Below are 19,395 nucleotides of genomic sequence, written 5' to 3'. Positions count from 1 at the left end.
ATAGCTTTATAGATAAATTTTACAGTAAAAAGCATTTGTTTTCAACTAAATTCTGAGCATAAATTAATATCTATAAGAAAGACCAAAATCATTAGAAATTCCAAAAGCCTATATTTAACAACAATGAACACTATCAAACTGACATTGCATGGACCGTTTAAGTGTCAGATTGACTGTATGATCCATTTGGTGAATAAATGATCTACTTGATAATTAATGTAACCAAAGTAAGTTAGGATTGTAATGATGCTTAAGTTCTGACCAGAATAAGATGGCTTTAAGGTAATCCAAGCCTAATGGAAGCACCCCTCGACTGTCCTGAATGCATCAAGGGATTTGAAACATCCCAGCATCTTGCAAAAAAAAATTTATATTGGAGAAGATTATTTTTAATTCATATAAATGGGGGGACAAAAATTTTACAAACAATAAATTGTTCTTTGCCTTTTCATGGCTTGATTTCCAATAGAAACCAAATCAAGAACCTTCATTCTTGAAAACAGACCAACTCTATTGTCATGGATGGGTGGCAAGATAATAAATGCTGCCCATTCATCAATGTGTCAAATGTAAGAAAGGTGATTATTTTCATTGTGCTCTTTAATTTCATTTTCAGATTTTAAGGTATGATATAGAGAAGATTGGCTCCACTATTGTAGTGCACATGCTTACATCTGCAGCTTATGTGTGCAAGGCCGCAGGAATGTTGATTGAGACTTTCCTATTGGCATATCTTCCAAACCCCTTGTCTGCATCCAACGAACAAAGCACTAAAAGACACTGGCAAAGTTGAATGGGTCAGATAAGTGGTAACTAGCATTTAGAGAAGATGCAAATGTTTATGTGCAACCATCACATCTAATTAGCATTCAATAAAGATAACCTCAAACCTATTGTGTCCAGATTTTTATTTTATTTTATTTTACCGGAGAGGATGATTGAGTTGTGTTGTGACCTTTTTCACACATAACCCCATTGCGAATGGGGACCCTCCCTTTTTCCTGCTTTCTAGGGTTTTTGTTAGAGCCTTGCGACCTTCCTGCGTCAGTATTGTCAAGTTTGTCAGTTTTGAGCGACCTGAGTTTTGAACATTATGAGCAAGCCATGGTTATAACAGAGTCTAGACACCGTCAAAGTGCCTAGAAAGGGCCAAAGGACAAAGAACGCAATTGATTTGAACGAATTCGGACAGCTTTCTATTTTTGGAAAATGTGCCTTTTGCTTTTTCCTATTTTTTAGAAAGTTTCGTTTTTGGCATTTTTAGCTATATTTAGAAAGTTTTACTTATTTTTTTTAGGGATGTCTGCTTTTTGATTTTTCGGAGTGGGGACCTAGAGTTTGCACTGGTACCACTGACCTGCATCGATCGCAATCGAAATTTTTCAAGTTTTGACCCAAAAAGCTAAGTTCCTACATTTTAGGGGTCATGGCACTTTGGATGGGTTACTTGAGTATGGATTTCAAATATCATATTAATCTGGCTAAAATTGAAGAAGTTATCAAATTTTGAAGTTTTCCAAGTATTTCTCTAAGTCTAGCTAATCACGTTTGGTGTCGAATGTTATGTCAACTCCCAAAAGTCCGCCCCATGATGGAGAGGGAGATTCACAAAGTCCACCATGGAGGAGAGATGGAAAAAGTCTGCCCAAGGTGCAGGTGCAATGGTACCTCAAGCTTCACAAAGTCCGCCTTACTCTTGATAGCATTGGAGCATGAGTGATAAAGTCCGCCCAAGGTGAAGTATAAATGTCATGAACTCCAAAAAGTCTGCCCAAGCAATGTGGCATGAAGCTAATGAAGTCCGCTCTCCAAGGTTTCTAAACCTTCTCAAAGTCCGCCCTAGGGATGAGTCCAAGGCAAAAGCATAATCATGTTCCTCTTGAAGTCCGCCCTAAGGTGAGATAAGAAGCAAGTAAATGGTGCATAAGTCTAACCAAGTCAGCCTTGAGGGAGAATTGAAGGCCAAGTGCATAAGGCAAGGAAAGTCCGCCTAGGACTAGTTTGCATTGGGGAATGAAAGGCACGAAGTTCGCCTTCCTAATTGAGAAGAGAACAAGTAAAGTCCGCCCTACAACTTATGGAAGTAACACTCAATGAAGTCCGCCTAGAGGTGTGTGAGCATGGTCAAGGTAACAAGCAAGTTCGCCCTCATGGTGTGTGCCAAGGGAATCAAGTATTTCCAAGTCCGCCCTCACCTTGGTGCACAACCTAAGTGAAGTCCGCTCAAATGAAGAAGAATGGAAAGAACCAAGGTAAAGTCTGCCATGAGTCATGAAGAGAGCAAAGTCCGCCCTGCTGCAAATGAAAGGTTCCCAAGTTAAACAAAGTCCGCCCTATCATTGCACATGGTGCCTAATGTTAAGAAAGTCCGCCCAACTTTGCAGCCAGCAGTTCCTAAATCTGATGAAGTCCGCCCCATGGTGGAGAAACTCATAAAGTCTGCCATGTGAAAGGAGAAGAAGGGGAGAAGCAATTCAAGTCCGCCCAAGGGTATGAAGATGGTGCCTAAGTCAAGTGAAGTCTGCCCTTGATCAACATGAATGGTGCCCAAGTCAGACAAAGTCCGCCCTGCTGCAAGTAAAGCTCATAATGATCAATGAAGTCCGCCTTCCTCTACTTGGGAAGAGAATCAACAAAGTCCGCCCTATCTATGATGGAGGATGAAGCAAGTCAAAGAAAGTCCACCCTGTCTTCGATAAAGGTTGAAGCAAATCTAACCAAGTCCGCCCTTATATGGAAAAGATTGACAAAATCTACCTTGCTGTCAAGAAAAACTGCTAAAGGAAAGAAGAAAGTTTTTAGAAAGTTTCGAATTTAGAAGGAGAAAGAAAGATAGAGTTTGATTCATGAACTCAAACTGAAAGTAGAAACTTTCTCAAGGAACTAAACTCGGACTTGATTCAAAATCAGAACTTTCCCATGTGACTGAGTTCAACTGAGAATGAAATTAGAAACCTTCTTAAGAGACTGAACTCAACAAAGAAACAAGACATGTCCAAGTTCGATGAATGAAGAGTGAATTAGAAACAAATCCTTTGTGTTTCTAATTATGAATTTTGAACTTCATACTAATGCCTTTCATTCTCTCAACTTCAAATTTCAAGAACAAGTTGAGAGGCATTTTGAGAGAAGTTTTGTGCAGGTTGAGAGTATTTTGAAGAATTTTCTGCAGATTGAAGTAATTTCGAAGGAGATTTTAAGTTTAAGTCTGAGATCTCCAACATTTTTCATAAGTTCACACGCAGATTGAAGGAGATTCTTGACTGTTTTGAAGAGAAAAGCCACATATTTTCTGAAAATTTGAAGGTGATAGGAGTAATCAAAGACAAATTTCACTCCCGAACCTTCAAATCGGATTTTGTTTTCAAGGGTTTCTAAAATTCCTAAGTGTTCGCAGCTTGTTGAAAGCTAAAAGTGTTGAGGAAGTGGAAATCAGAGCACTTTGCCATCAAACCTTCAAAGTTTACACTCAAAATGAGGATTCTAATTTAATTTCTTTTAGTTTTGCAGGTTTTGGATGATGGCTGAACGCGATGAATGTCTGAAAAGCTGAGTTTCAAGCCAAATTCAGAGTTGAAGACAGGTCCACAAGCGAGGTTCGTCTGAGCATAAAGATGGCCAAAATTTGGCTAATTATGGGAAGAGCTATAATGACGAAGACCTAGAGAAATTCTTCTCCGAATTCAAGGCACTTGAAAGAATCTCAAGGCATCAAGAAAGAAAAGTTCTCAGACTTGGTGAAGATATGGAAAAGTTAAATAAATTTCCAACTTCTTGAAGGATTTCATCTCCTGAAGAAATTAAAAAGACAAGCTCCCAATCAGAATCAAATGGTGACAAGAAGAAATCAAATTTCTATACTTAGACAATTTCTTCACAATTTCTTCACACAAATTGGAGAATTCAGAAAAGACATCCAACACATTGAGGTGGTGCCTCGTCATCTCCCAGCCAATCAAATTGTTCCGAGTCAACATGTCCAGTTTCAATGAACCTAACTTATCTAGAAGCTTCTAGAAGGGCACACTTCACAATGCAACAACCTTCTATTTTCATCGTTGGTTCATATTTAGCAAGGAGGACAAGTGTCCCCAAATGTAATTTTCTTATTGGTTGAGGGGTAGTTAGTTTTGGGAAACCCTAATTAGGGTTTTTTAGCTTTCAATCTGAGCCCTTAATCATTATTCGATCTCGACCGTTCATAATTTCTGGACTCCTAAATAAGGTTGCCTCCTCTCATTTGGAGAGAGTGTGAGGTTTTTGATATATTGTTGCGTGAAGGTCATTTTTCAAATAATACATTGCATGTGCACTTTCTCTTAAGGCTTTATAATCTCTATTATTTGAGTGATTAGCATGGTTTCAATTTCCTCAACACATTAGTTAGAAGTTAATTTAGATTTGCTTTCAAAGTTGTTAGAGTTGAATGAAGGATTTGATAAGAGTATTAATTTCCGCTTTGTGTAGTTAGTTTTGGGAAACCCTAATTAGGGTTTTTTAGCTTTCAATCTGAGCCCTTAATCATTATTCGATCTCGACCGTTCATAATTTCTGGACTCCTAAATAAGGTTGCCTCCTCTCATTTGGAGAGTGTGTGAGGTTTTTGATATATTGTTGCGTGAAGGTCATTTTTCAAATAATACATTGCATGTGCACTTTCTCTTAAGGCTTTATAATCTCTATTATTTGAGTGATTAGCATGGTTTCAATTTCCTCAACACATTAGTTAGAAGTTAATTTAGATTTGCTTTCAAAGTTGTTAGAGTTGAATGAAGGATTTGATAAGAGTATTAATTTCCGCTTTGTGTAGTTGTCCTTAGTGTGGCGAAGCAAAGTGTGGTTTCTCGAGAACACCTAGTTAATACCGTCTCCAGAATTCGTAGGTTTAGATCAGCTTTCTTAACCCTATCCCCTTTTCCCCTTTTTGAAAGCCTAAATCTTGGAAAATCCAAAAAAAAAAAAGAGAGAGCCTGAAATTGACAAATTTATTTAAGTCCAGATGCTTGAAAGACATTTGTAAATGTAAGTCCCCCTTGAGATTTTCAGCATACACTACCCAAGTAGCTATCCCACTAAAGTCGCTTGTTTGCACATATAGACCTTGGAATCGCCATATGATAAGCGGTGATTTTTCAGGAGAGGATAGAATACCTTTGGGTATCTTATTCTAATGTTCGGTATATGATAAAACGTACACCAACAAGTTGTAGGAGCTCTTGCAACTTATGATAATAACATGGATTGGACAAGGTGAGGGTCCAAGCAAAATCAGGTAAAGACGATTAAGGATGTGATAAAGATTCATTTTGGGCAGATGCAAATCACTGAGTCCTTTGCATTCCTTGTTTTTATGACATCAGAATGCCGAGACTACGAAGAGATAAATGATACCATTGATAGCATGCTCTAGATGACGGCCACAGTTCATCAAAGACCCCACATTGGCCTTCTATAAGGATCATGGTGAAATGAGGCTTCTTTAAGGACCCTACAAAAAAACGTAGTAGAGTGGAGGATGTAACCATTCCAGGTGAGCACATTTGTTAGTGTCACAAGCTACAAGAGATTGGCAAAGGAGCATAGACTTTCTCTAGCACACAAGGACCCAAACAACAGTGGTGACCACATTAAAGCTAAATAATGCTACAGACAAATTCCATTAGTTTTCTTTTACAAGCTGCTAGTTCCTTTACTGCTAAAAGGATTGTCCACTTATAGCTTCATCCACTCTATTTAGATGAATCGACTTACCTTTGAGACCAAACAAGCTAGTGATTGTACATGGTGCTTGTGCCTCATGAAAATTAGATTTTGCAGTGATGACCACATATGTAGAAATTCATGAATGGTACATGAAGAGCCAAGGGAGTGTAACTATAATTGATGAAGAGGTCTAGAGGGTCATCATTAAGGACCCTAAGAAAATATATTGTCATGTGGAAGCTGCAATCATTCAGGTTGACTAATGCAAATTTGCTAGTCTCACAAGCTATGATAGAAGAGCAAAGGAGGATAGACAATCATAGACTTACTCTACAAAAAACATCTGAGAGGATGGCGGTGTCTGCATGAAAGTTCAATGATGCTACTCAAACATGGCATTAGTTTTCTTTCACTAGTTGTTAGTTCCTCTACTGTTGAGACTTGAGAGGAGTTGGTCCACTTATAGCTTCATCGACCATCAAGACGAGTAGACTTACCTCTATGAAAGCAGAGAAGCTAGTTATTGTACTAGTGCCCTGCATCCTATGGATGACAAGACACTTGAGTACAAGGACACCCCTATCACACAATGGGATCTGATCTGAACAGCCAGCAATGGTTGATTGGGATTAGGGCATGCTGCTAGTATCAATTGGGTTCCCATTGGAGGAAGACAGCCTGTTCAAAGTCCAACAGTGATGAGGAGCTTTCCAGGCTTCATGGGATACATTTTATTGACATCACCGCTTAATGCCTGTAGCTAAGCATTTTGTGACTTTTCATCACTGCCACAATTAAATATGATTTATAAATGCTAATTTTTTTTATTTCTGATTTTAATTGTCATGTGAGACTCTGATCTTGATTTTCTAAGTTCAAACTTCAATTTCATGGCAACTAATTGAATTTCAGTTTTTTATAAATTCATAATATCACAATGCCCATGATTTTATATTAATTTCCGCTCTTCATAACAATGCAACTAAAACACTTTAAAAGGAGAGATATATCTATATAGGATATCGACATGAATAAGCAATAAAAAGCAAACCATGTACCATAAATGACCTCAGTTCATGTTAAATGTTGAGCATCTATATTGTGTCCTAATAAATGTTGGCTTTCATTTTTCTTGTCTTTGGATTCTAACAAATTTTGCTTAGTGAATTCTAAAAAGCAGCATCTTCTTAATTGATATACTGATCCTTGTCAAAGCTGTCAATATATTTCACAAGAAATTTTAAGATATAGATAATATGAAGGTTAATTTGATGAGGATCAAATAATTTTGAAGTGAAAGTCACAAAAAATATAGTTCATAAAGACGGAAGAAATAAAATGATTTGCCCAAATATCATATAGTTTGCAAAAAAAAAATATCTTGAACATTATTTCACTTTTAATCTAACTTCAATGCTAACTATATACTTAGATGGTGATATTGTTTGGTTGACATCTCCATTCGTCAATTTCAAATCTGAAACAAGCATAATGAATAAATGCTTACCACAACTCTTCAACACTATTCTGCAGAGGTGTTCCAGTAATAAGCAGCTTATTTTTTGTGCTAAATTCCTGTAAACAGAAGCAAATCCTTATGGCTACCATCAATAACATACACAAAATTCTAATCTATCTCAAAAAAAAATTCTGCAGGCAGGGACAATCTAGGTAAAGGGCCGTACACACAGAGATGTATAGAGTGAGGCTTCACTATTCTTCAACCTGTGTGCTTCATCAACCATGAGATAGTTCCACTTTATCTTTGAAAGAATGTGCTTGTCTTTAAGCACAACTTCATATGTGGTCAACAATGCATTGAACTTAATGCTTCGTCCAGACTTCTTATTGGAATAAAATTCATACTGCTGACAAACCTGATATTGCAGAAGTAATACATTTACCATATCAGTGCACAATCAAATTGTCTACTGGAACAGATTAGACAATTTGGTACTACAGTTCCACATAAAACCCCTATAATTTCTGTGATGTATACGTGCTCAAAGAAACTAGCGCATATTTATTTTCAGGGTTGAAGCACACACTCCAAATCATTGTACTTATAAGAAAAAGTTCACACATAAAAGGATGATAGATGCAAATGAACATTGAGGATTTTGTAATGGTAAATAAGAGATCACAATCTTCCAACAGGCACATGTCACCAACTACAGACCATGAAAATTGACCCATAAATCATGGACTGAATGATAATATTCATGTGTTTGTCATTTCAAATGACAACCTTATTAGAACATTTCAGGGAACTTGGGGCTAATGGCAAGCAATATATGCAGCATGGCATGATTTTAAAATAACGAAATTGTAAAATATAAAATATTCACAATGTTCAGAAACAGCACAATCAAAACAAACCACCAATAACTACAAGCACAAGATAAAATATACCTCTCTGCTTGCACGGTTGCCAACATAGACAACAACATTCATGTCTGGAAGCCACTTCCGGAACTCTTTTGCCCAATTTGTTAGTGTTGACAAGGGAACAACTACAAGAAAAGGTCCTTCTATCTGCTGAGCATTCTGCATCCAGCAAGAAAAACAAATATCAATCAGAACTGCAAATAAGAAATTCACCCAGACCAACACAACAAATTCCATTAATAGTCTAATTCCAATTTTGAAAATAATTTCATAAAATACCTGTAAAAACCCAAGAACAGAAACCGATTGCACAGTTTTTCCAAGGCCCATCTCATCAGCAAGAATAACATTTGTATCATTTCTCCAACTGTATGCAAAGCAAAGCATTCATAATTATAGTAGTTTTGCATGCAAGACATTAACTCTTTGAATTTTCTAAATAAGACGTCACATCTAGAATAAAGCTAGTACAACAATAAATAGGCACACCTGTTAACAAGAAAGTTTAAACCTTCTAATTGATAGTCACGAAGCTTCCCTCCTTTCAACCATTCAGGTTGTTCATCCAGTTTACGCAAACTTCCTGAAAGTTAAAACAATTTTTTAAAAGAACAATTCTTTATGAATTATCCTATTAACATATTGATATCCTCCAATGCACATAATAACAAAATACTTGACAATGTGACATTCTGTTAATGGTGTAATCAGTCAAAAGTAATATTACACAGAGAGCAAAAGGCCCCTTGTTGATGGATTCATCAAGTTAAATTTTGATGGGACCGCAAAGGACATCCTGGAATAGCAGGATCTGGCATGCTTCTCTGATCATCTTCAGGTGTCTTCTTGAAAGGGGGTTCTTTCTTCCTCAGTTAAATTTCTAACAATGAAGCAGAAGTTCTAGCTCTCCTTAAAGATTTGCATTTAGCTTCTGCCTTGCAGGTGTGCTCGCTGGAGGTAGAAGGTGATTTGAAAACTATTATTGATGGTTGTGTGAAAAGCTGGATGCAAGACTAGAAGCTTTGTTTTAAAAGAATTGAGACAGCTAGCAGCAAGTTTTAAGGTAATTAATTATTGCTATTACAGTTACTTCAACAAAAAAAACTGAGCTTCCAATTATTTGGCTAATGCAGGACCTTTGCAATTCCCCTTCTGCCAAAATTAGCTTCATATCAAGTGATTGGCATCATAACGAAATAATAAAAGCTGATGTAGCTCCTTGGTCACCACCTACCCCTACTTTCCACTCAATGGAATGTCAATTTACACTAATGATTTCAGCAAACTTGTGTATATTTTATTCATGTCAGCTACCACAACATCCCATTCCCCCACATGTATTGATGGTACTTTGGAGGGTGCATTCACTCTGCCTTATGTAGGCCTGTGCAAGGAGGATTAAATCTCCACACATCTCATTTTCATTCACATGATGAGCTCTTGCAGAGGTTGCCTTGATCACTATTGGATTTTGTTTGTCCAACTTAGCTTCATGCCCACAGGGAGGCGAGGCAGAGACCCTACTTTGGAGGTGTTGTCTCTGATCAAAAACTAATGTGCATGCAAGGCAACGTGATCATAAACTACATAATGGAATACAAATATGCATACCAAAGACACATTTGAGATGTGAAAAGCTTCTAGTAGATATGCCATTTCTATTTAGAAAGAACAAGAGAAATGTATGCAGGGTTAGATGAGAATCTATGTTTTGCTCTCCTAACTATATAGGATGTACAAAGTAGGTATTTATGCACAATTGTATATGTAGACTCCACACATGCTAACAAGTGTCCAACACGTATGAAATGTGGCACATGTGGACAAGGTGGCACCAAGTCTCAAACCCATATGGTGCTAGTTGTATTGTTATAGGCTTATAGGATGTGGCATGGATGCTGTCATCTGTCAAATGCATATGATGTAGAGACCAGCATATGGGAATGCATATGGAAGCATAGCAAGTGGATGCTGATGTTCCATGTGTTGCACACACATGGCCTAACTAGGAACCAACATGTGTGGCCATGTGGAGGGCCACACTATGCACAAGAGCAGTGTTGTGTAGTTGCACAAAAGGAATATACATGGAATTGTATGAATAGTGTTGCATGGAGATGTGTGAGCACTATGTTGGGACATTGAGCAATGTAGTTTTATAATGAAGTGGATGCACGAGGCACTTCTCGGGTCATTTGATCCCCCTTGAGGAGTGCCGGTCCCCATTACATCAGCTATGATGTTGAGGAAACTACGTGGATAGTTGCTAAAGAGTACACCATTTAGCTTGATTTGTATGCAACCCAATTTTGACAACTTGAAAGAGTTGATGAATGTCATGGTTAGTACAAGTGATAGTAGTGTCATTGCTGTCATCCCTCAGTGTTTGGTGTGAATGTGTTAGGTCCAATTTTGTCACATGTTGGATTCTTGCAAGCTCTAGTACAGAGGTAAAATATAGCTTAAGGAGTTCCATGTTGAATACTCAGTGCTGGCCCATGTATTGTGGGAGACCAAGAACAAAAGCATTTCTCACCAACTAATGGAGAATAGTGTAAGAACCATAGTGCAGAAGCTTCATCTTCCAGTGCTCCTTCCAAATATGCAACCACACCTTGTTACAGAGTTGAAAAGTGTGAGGTGCACAACACATGTTGTGGCGATCTTTGTACTTCTATTGCTAGTGTGTATCTATTGAACCTATTTATCCACAATTCTGAATGTGTTGCAAAAACTTGCATCTTGTTAACTTCCTTTCCTTGTGCAAACCACTTCAACATGAATGGTGCACAGTAATATATGTCAAGGGCATTGTTGGTTGGAATCCAACACATGTTTATAAAGGACCATGCTCAATAGAACCATGAAGCTCTATTGTAGGCATGTTGGACGTATTGCATGTTCCCATCCCATGTACGCAAATGCACACTATTGTAGATGTTCAATGGATGCATTGTGCTTGAGTGTGTGGTTGATTGCCTTTGTTTGTCCATTTCTCAATTGATGGAAGGTTGTACACCAATCCAAAAACATATCTGACATGGTCCACAAAATTTGAATGAAATGAGTGACACAGCATGGGTCACAATCCAAAACAATGGATATGAGCAAGCCAAAATGGACTCAAACTTGGGCAAAGGAAGGGCACGTGACATCCAACATAGTGAGGGTTTTCCTATGTGCAATCATGATGACCACCTTAGAGAATCTATCGACCACATCAAATATTGAACCATGCTAGCTCATTGTAGGTAGTCCACTCAAGAAATCTATGTTGATGGATTCCCAAGATTGCATTGGAACCAAGAGAGAAGTGTAGCTTCTTGTTTGCATAATTGGCAATCTTACAAGGAATACAGGATTTGATGTGGCAATTGATGTTTGAATCCATGGGAGGCTAATAGAAGTGTCGTTGAAGCACTTCCAATGTTTTGGTAAAACCTAAGTGTCCAATTGTCTTGGCATAGTGCGCCTTCCAGGTGAGCCTTTTGATTGGTGCATTGTCTGGAACACAGATTTTCAAGCCTGTAGAGAAGCTTATCAAACAAATAGAATTCGCCAACCTATTTGCCTTGCATAAGCTCAACATAGATTAGCACAAATTCCATGTCTATTGGGTAGAGAGTCTCCCAATCAAAGAAGTTGTGGTCATGCGAGTCCAACACTATGATGAGGGAATTAAATGGTAATCAGCTGAGGGATTTTATTGCCTTGGTGTCTTTCATTTCTTGTGCATGATCACTAAATGATATTGTATATATGCCATCCACTTCATGTGCTGCGAGTTTTTCAATTTGCTTCAAGCATGCAAGAACTAAAGTGACTTACAATTAGTGTGAATGATTGCCCCCTTACCTAGGATATAGCGGCACCATTGTGGTTGATAGTTTGTAGAATAGCATAAAACTCCTATTCATAGGTGGAGTAGCACTGAACCATGTCACTGAAAGTCGTGAAATTGTATGTGACCAAATGTTCAAGCATTGTAAGAACAAGGACTGCGCTAAGCCATTGCTTGAGCTAGTGAAAGTGCATTGTTGTGCAATTGTCCATAAGAATGATGTCTAATCATGCATGATTTGGTTAAGCTACCACATAATGTGAGAGAAGCCAAGTAAAAACCTATTTTAGAAGCTGGAAAGTCTAAGGAAGTTATGCAAGTCGGTGAGACTCTACAATGTTGGCAAATCTTGGTGATTACTTGATTTTGTTTGGCTCAGCATGTGTACTAGTTTGGTCGATGATGTAGCACAAATACTAGATTTGTGTGATGCCAAAAGTGCATTTGTTGAGGTTGACTTACAGCTATCTTGGCGCAATGTATCCAGTACACAAGAGACCTACTCTACAAGCTTTGACCAAGTCTTGTTGTAGATGAGGATGTCATCCAAGTAGATGATGACGAAGGAGCTAGTCAAGGGTCAAGAGATGTTCATCAATTGCATGAATGTGGTAGGAGCATTGGTTAAGTCAAAGGGCATAACCATCCATTTGTACAATCCCTCGTCAATCTTGATAGATGTCCTTCAAATAACTTCTATTTGAACAAGTGCCTAATAATATCCTAATTTAAAATCAATTTTGGTGAAGTATTGTGCACTTCAAGACTGGTCCAACTAGATGTCAATGTGCGACAGATGATATTTGTTTTTCATCATGATATTGTTGAACAAACAACAGTCAATGCGTAGGCACTAGTTATCATCCTTTTGAGAACACAAAAACTATTGGGTTGTCCGTTGTCCCATGGTGAAGAACTAAGTCAGATCTTGCCTTGATCATCAGCTCTTGGACTGGACATTGAACTTCATCATTCTCCCAAACTGATCTACAACACAATTAAGCTATTTGGGCGAGAAGATCTAAGAACCAATTTGATTCATTGTTGTATTGCACACAATGTTGGAAGATCCTTGTATTCTTCAAAGATGTCTTCATACTGCTGCAATACCTTTTTGTTGCAACGATATTTGCACTTCATGCACACTACTAGCACTCACAAGCTTGCCTGCACAGGTGCCTCTAAGTAGACCATGAGAAGCACAAATTTCTACATGAGTAATGATCTTAGCACCATTTAACAAAGACAAAAAGCTAATTTGGCTTGTGATTTAGACTCACGGACGCTGGACTATGATTTGCCAACATGTATCATCTACCATCGAGGTTTGGAATGTTTAATGCCATCCCAATCATACACATCTGATCTTCCAAGCAACATGTCAGACTTACAATGGCACAACGTCACATGTGATGGTGTCCTGCATTAGATTACGCACAGTGGTAGAGAGACCTAGATACTTGACTGCAACATGTGTGATAATGTTCTTTTGACTGCCACAATCAATGATGACATGGACAGCTTGTTTGTTGACCCAACACTTCCTGTGGAAGAGACAATTGTGTTCTAAGAAAACCTCTACAAAAATAATATAACTAATTGACTACACCCAAATTTAAAAACACACCACACTGGAATACTGTACCTTGTTGAAAACAGAAAACTGGATTACGCAGGTAGATAACAGCTGTGACAGACCACCAAACACTCACCAAAATTGGAGAAAGAGAATATCTTCAGCCCAAATGCACCCCCTTGATGAGACTGCTGAAGGGAGCCAAAGGGATTTTGTCCTCAAGTCAGCTACAAAACACTAATGCATAAATATAACAGCAAGGATGACTTCTAATGGCCCAACACCTCATTTTATAGCAAAACGTAGGGCCCTAAACCCTGTGCTCTCATAAACTGATTGCATTCCCAGAATAGCAAGTGATAGTCAAAATGCCACCATAACTTAGCACCCCATTCTGACAGCATAACCACTCTCTTTGAAAAGTCAATTGTAACTCCCATAATGCACTCTCAGAAACTGGCAAAGTTAAACAGAAAATGCCATTATATATTATTTATTTGTTATTGCCAATTCACCCAAATCATAACCGCCTTAGAGACAATTTATTTCTCCAGCCCATCGGGAAAAGTAAAGGAATGGGCTTATGGGTTCTTGCATGACAAATTAACAGAAAAGGAGAAATTATGCATTCCTGCAAACTGTTAGTGATCATGGTATTGGCATTGAAACATTGTGATTCTTAATTAGTATCCTCGACAGAATTGGAATTTAATTTAGCTTGCAAGACCAAGGATTATTCATTGCTGAGTTAAATGTTGTGAGAGCTGGTGCAATGATGATAGCCCCACATATCACCTTGTTGCAACATCTTAACCTTGTCCTAGCCTAGTAAAGGCAATGGGGTCATCCTAGGTCTCTATGAAGATAGTTTAGAGTATCACAGCTCCTTTTGCACATAAGATTGTCTCTACACAAAGGGTTTGCAGCTAGTCTCCTATGTAGGCTTATTCTTGTGCAGGGAGAATTTTTGCTTAGACTTTGTCTACACCTCAATCTTTGACACATTTGAAATGCTAGTCTCAAGGTGCCTAGGTCAGGAATTCCATCTTAGCATGGACAGAACCGGATGATCGTATATATGTTGATGTATTTTAGCACTCTATGTTGCTCAAGAAGGTTCTCATGCAAAGCATAAAGAGCAGTCTTGGTACTGGTTGTATTCTTCCACTGATTGCTCCTTTCATTGGTGCAATTGTTGAACCTTCATGTATTTGTCTTCTTCATGCTTCCACATAGTGCTAACAAAGGCTCCCATGTCATGTCCTGCCAATAAGTGGAATTGCAAGCATATTAATAGGGTCGCAGCCATAAAACCCAGGTAAGCTGGGCCGACCAAATAGGATAAGGAAATAAAAGTAAATAGATAATATAATTGCATTTCCCTATAGTGCCGACCTGGATAATTCAAAAGGAAGGCCAACTGGGATAAGAGAAGGAGGAATGTTTATCAAAAAAAACATAATAATTAAACCCAGCAGTGGAGTAGGGTTTGCTTCAAGGAAGGGACACATCCCTTCAGGAAATTATGTCCTTTGTGAGGAAGGGGGACTCTTCATCCCTTCATGAGGAATATAAAGGGTGAGCTAAGTTGCTGAATTGTGGGACTTTTCGGGTGATCCCGGGTACGAAATGTACCGGAATCAGTTTCTGAAACAAATCTCCTGTGGGTGCATCTGGGGTTCATGTTTTTTAGTGCCGAAATGTTTCTGAAATGTTTAGTGATTCTAGTTTGATCTTTTTGATATTGAAAACTGAATTTAAATTAGTATGTTGTGTTTCAAAATTTGAAATTTGTAATGGTTTTGTTAAACATGTGCATTGGTATATGACATTTTAAACTTAATTCTATTCTTTAGCTACATACATACATATATGTATATGTACATATGTATATATAAATATATATGTGTATGTATATATATATGCATGTGTGTGTACATATGTATGTACATACATACATACATACATACATACATACATATATATATATATGAACGTCAGTAAAACCAAAATCTGATGGGGGCTTACACAAGCCTAAAATTGTTTTTCTTCGGTTACAAAAATTTGTCTTTTCTCTGTCAGATCAATGCGCTATACTGCTGCACCTATGCGCTACAGAAAAGCACAGATGTGCTACAGAATGCCTCCTATGCGCTAAGCTGTTTACTGTACGCGCTACACTGTTTTTCGAATGCGCTATGATTATACAGAAAGCAGTCAGACTGTTATTCGCTAACTAAAATGCTAAATGCGCTAATGAAGAGGTCTTATGCGCTAAACAATAAACCAGAAGTGCTAACTAAAGGTTTCTATGCACTAACAGAATGCTCCAATGCGCTAACTCAGTTTTTCCGCGTGCTTGCCATATTGATCCTGCATCAAAAACGATAAGATTAATAAGGTTATGCCCCATGGTGGGCACCAAAAATGTGTGCGGGAAAAGTGGTTAGCAGAAACGTAAAATTCGGTTTCAAAAAGGTCCACACACCAATGGGACTCTTGGTGCAAGTTATGGAGCTATATTGAATAGCTCAACTTCCCAAGGGGTGTTCCATTGTTCTCTATCTCACAGGATCCCTCAAGCCAATGCCTTTGCTCTCAGATCACTAGGCAAAGTGACTTAGGAATGATAACTCCAAGAATGAGTGATGTTTGATTAATTCAGCATGAATGCATTCCTAGATATGTATGATATATGATGATTTAAACTAGCATGAATATGGTGTTATGATAAAGATTAGTAATCCTATCCTAACAATATATACTAGTCTAACATGGATATGCTATGATATTTAAAATTATTTCTAAAATGCTATTTAAGATGATTTTATCAAAGAGAGGCTAAATGCTTAGTAAAATGACTATAGATTAGATGCATGAAACTTGAATCTCCCAAAATGAGAGAATGAGAGCTCTATTTATAGGAAAAATAGGGCAATGGATGGTCAAGATTGGATAATCTTAACAAGGGCCCGGATTGAAAGTTATCAATTTATGCTCACAATTCTCACCAATGAAATGGTGACAATTGTCAATAAGAGACTACTTGAGAGGAGATGTAAGAAGCATTAAATGCTTGAGAAGACATGATGGTTACCTTAGGAGGTAAGGGTTAAGGTTAGGCTAGAGTTATCCATTGGATAAAGCTTTTACCCAAGGGGTAAACTCTTGTGCAAGGGTTAAAGAGATAACCAAGGTTAAAGCCATGAATGCTTGATAAGAACCTTGGGTAAGATGAAGGTTGAGTTAGGTGGAAAGCCTTTAACCATGCCAAAAGGGTTAGTTAACCATTAATCGTTTGAAAGACTTTGGAGACAAATTTGTAAGAGTTCTTCCAAATTTGGGGGAACTCAACAAGTTAGCTTGTTGAAGACATAAAGTCTTTAATGCTTTTGGAAGACTTTCCTCCAATTTTGAGAAGTGACATCCTCAAATTTAAGGAAAGGGGATGATTGAAGGGATTAGGCTAATTGATTAGGATTAGATGGGTTCTAAAAGAATGTTTTAGGAGGCATGTGGGAGATGTATGATTTTGCAAGTGGAGGAAAAAGGAATTTACTTGCAAAGATCAATTTAATTAAATGTAAATTTAATTAAAAAGGGAGAAAGGGGAATTAATTAAATAAAATGATTTATTTAATCAAAGGTTATGAAAGGCTTAGGTGAACTTAATTAAATAAATTAAGTAATTCATTTAATTAAAATAGAAGAATGAGGTTAAAATGAATATTAATTATTCACTTAGGAAAGTGGTCATTTTTATACGTCTACAATAATATAATTGCATTTCCCTATAGTGCCGACCTGGATTAATTCAAAAGGAGGGCCGACTGGGATAAGAGAGAGGAGGAATGTTTATCAAAAAAAACATATTAATTAAACCCAGCAGTGGAGTAGGGTTTGCTTCAAGGAAGGGACACATCCCTTCAGGAAATTATGTCCCTTGTGAGGAAGGGGGACTCTTCATCCCTTCATGAGGAATATAAAGGGTGAGCTAAGTTGCTAAATTGTGGGACTTTTCGAGTGATCCCGGGTACGAAACGTACCGGAATCAGTTTCTGAACCAAATCTCCTATGGGTGCATCTGGGGTTTGTGTTTTTTAGTGCCCAAATGTTTCTGAAATGTTTAGTGATTCTAGTTTGATCTTTTTGATATTGAAAACTCGATTTAAATTAGTATGTTATGTTTCAAAATTTGAAATTTGTAATGGTTTTGTTAAACATGTGCATTGGCATATGACATTTTAAACTTAATTCTATTCTCTAGCTACATACATACATATATATATGTATATGTACATAAGTATGTATATATATGTATGTATATATATATATATATATATATATATGTATATGAACATACCAAAGACATACATACATATGTACATATGTATGTATATATATGTGTATATGTACATATGAATGTATCATTGTATATACATACATGCATGCATGCATATATATATATATATGAACGTACCAAAGACATACCCAACCCCCAAAAAAATTCTGTCATACTGGCGTTTTGTACCCACATACCCCCATTCCTGTTCCCGTACCCGATTCAGCGACTTAGAGGGTGAGTCTAATTGTGGAGAAGGGGCATCAAACAGTACGGAAGGAGATCTGATTGGATAATAAAAGTAGAATAGCAGGTCAACATATAATTAAAATACAAAAATTTAAGATATCGACAGAATTGTTCCATCTTTGAATTAGAATAATTAATTACTACAGGACGTCACTGCAATCTGCATCCTGCACTCATCTATCAAATCAGGCAATCATATCAAAAGAAAACAAATTCAATTACCATCAAACCAAGAAGAAGACCAATCAAATCAGATTTGAAACATCTTCAGCAACCAATAAAAGGAGGACAGCAATCCAGACTGAGAGAAAGCCATATCCAAATCAAGCAGCAAAAGCGGACCAAGATCTGGCCCATAACAGATCATGCCCAGATTTATGATATTGAACTGATAATAGCTTTGTCAATTGGTTGAATATAATTCCTAGTCTAGAGAGATCTGAGCAGAACTATGAGCAGATTGTTTCAGACCTTATGAGCATACATTATTGGAGAATTATTGCAGACCTTATGAGCAGAAATCATCATGGAAAGGAGATCAATTAGCATCAGCGCTCACAAGAGCAAATCGACTCCTAATATGTATAAGCGAACAAGGAAGATTGAAGTATCTGCACCGATCATTACAAAGAATGCCAATACAGATCACAAAAGATCATTCTGCGAAGCAAAGGCAAACTGGGATCAGATGTGTAACAAATCAGATCTAGATTCGCTATATCAAACAGATAATAGCTTTAATAATTAATATTGTAGGGAGGGAAGGAGGTGTAAGGAAGGGGAGCAATTATAAAATCACCATCTAGGCAGATCACCCAGAGTGGATGTCCAATGTGCCTGCCACTGGGACCGATAGGGTGAGTGTCCGGTCTTGGGCTTACATAGGTAGATTATGGGGCCGCCTATTACGATCTCCTCTCCCATCTCTACGAGGTTAGACTATTGACTTAAAGGGATGAAGCATGACTAGGGAAAGCAGATACAAGCACCGCACTACATAGACCACCGCGAGTGGATGTCCAATGTGCCTGCCACTGGGCCAATAGGGTGAGTATCCGCTCTTGGGATAGTGTGGGGATGGCTTCAGGCAAACCTATCATGCTTCATCATCCAAACCTTACTATGATTGAATACTAGGGCGAATTTTGGGGTAAATCCAGAATGAGCAAACAAATGGTCAACAAATTGAGGACCTTCATAGGAGCAAAAAGGTGGGGTTTGGCCCTCTTTTTGGCTCTAAGTTGCTTATGAGTGGCGAGGTGGGGATAGGCCCCCTTCCCAGCTCATGGGAGCAGA

General features: G+C 37.8%; 1 protein-coding gene across 6 annotated transcripts in view; it reads right to left on the bottom strand.

Moving 5' to 3' along the window:
• LOC131032034 (protein CHROMATIN REMODELING 5) overlaps positions 1-19,395 on the bottom strand; it is a 40,103-nt gene that overhangs the window by 9,990 nt on the left and 10,718 nt on the right. For all 6 annotated transcript variants that reach the window (XM_057962976.2, XM_057962966.2, XM_057962942.2 and 3 more), the window contains exons 11-15: positions 8,581-8,674; positions 8,371-8,458; positions 8,116-8,250; positions 7,389-7,580; positions 7,211-7,278 (exon numbers count right to left, since the gene is read on the bottom strand). In XM_057962976.2, the coding sequence (XP_057818959.2) occupies positions 7,211-7,278; positions 7,389-7,580; positions 8,116-8,250; positions 8,371-8,458; positions 8,581-8,674 (577 nt within the window). The remainder of the gene's footprint in view (positions 1-7,210; positions 7,279-7,388; positions 7,581-8,115; positions 8,251-8,370; positions 8,459-8,580; positions 8,675-19,395) is intronic.

This window comes from Cryptomeria japonica, chromosome 6 (assembly GCF_030272615.1).
Source record: "Cryptomeria japonica chromosome 6, Sugi_1.0, whole genome shotgun sequence".
Lineage (NCBI taxonomy): Eukaryota > Viridiplantae > Streptophyta > Pinopsida > Cupressales > Cupressaceae > Cryptomeria > Cryptomeria japonica.
This window is presented reverse-complemented; position numbering and strand designations above follow the sequence as displayed.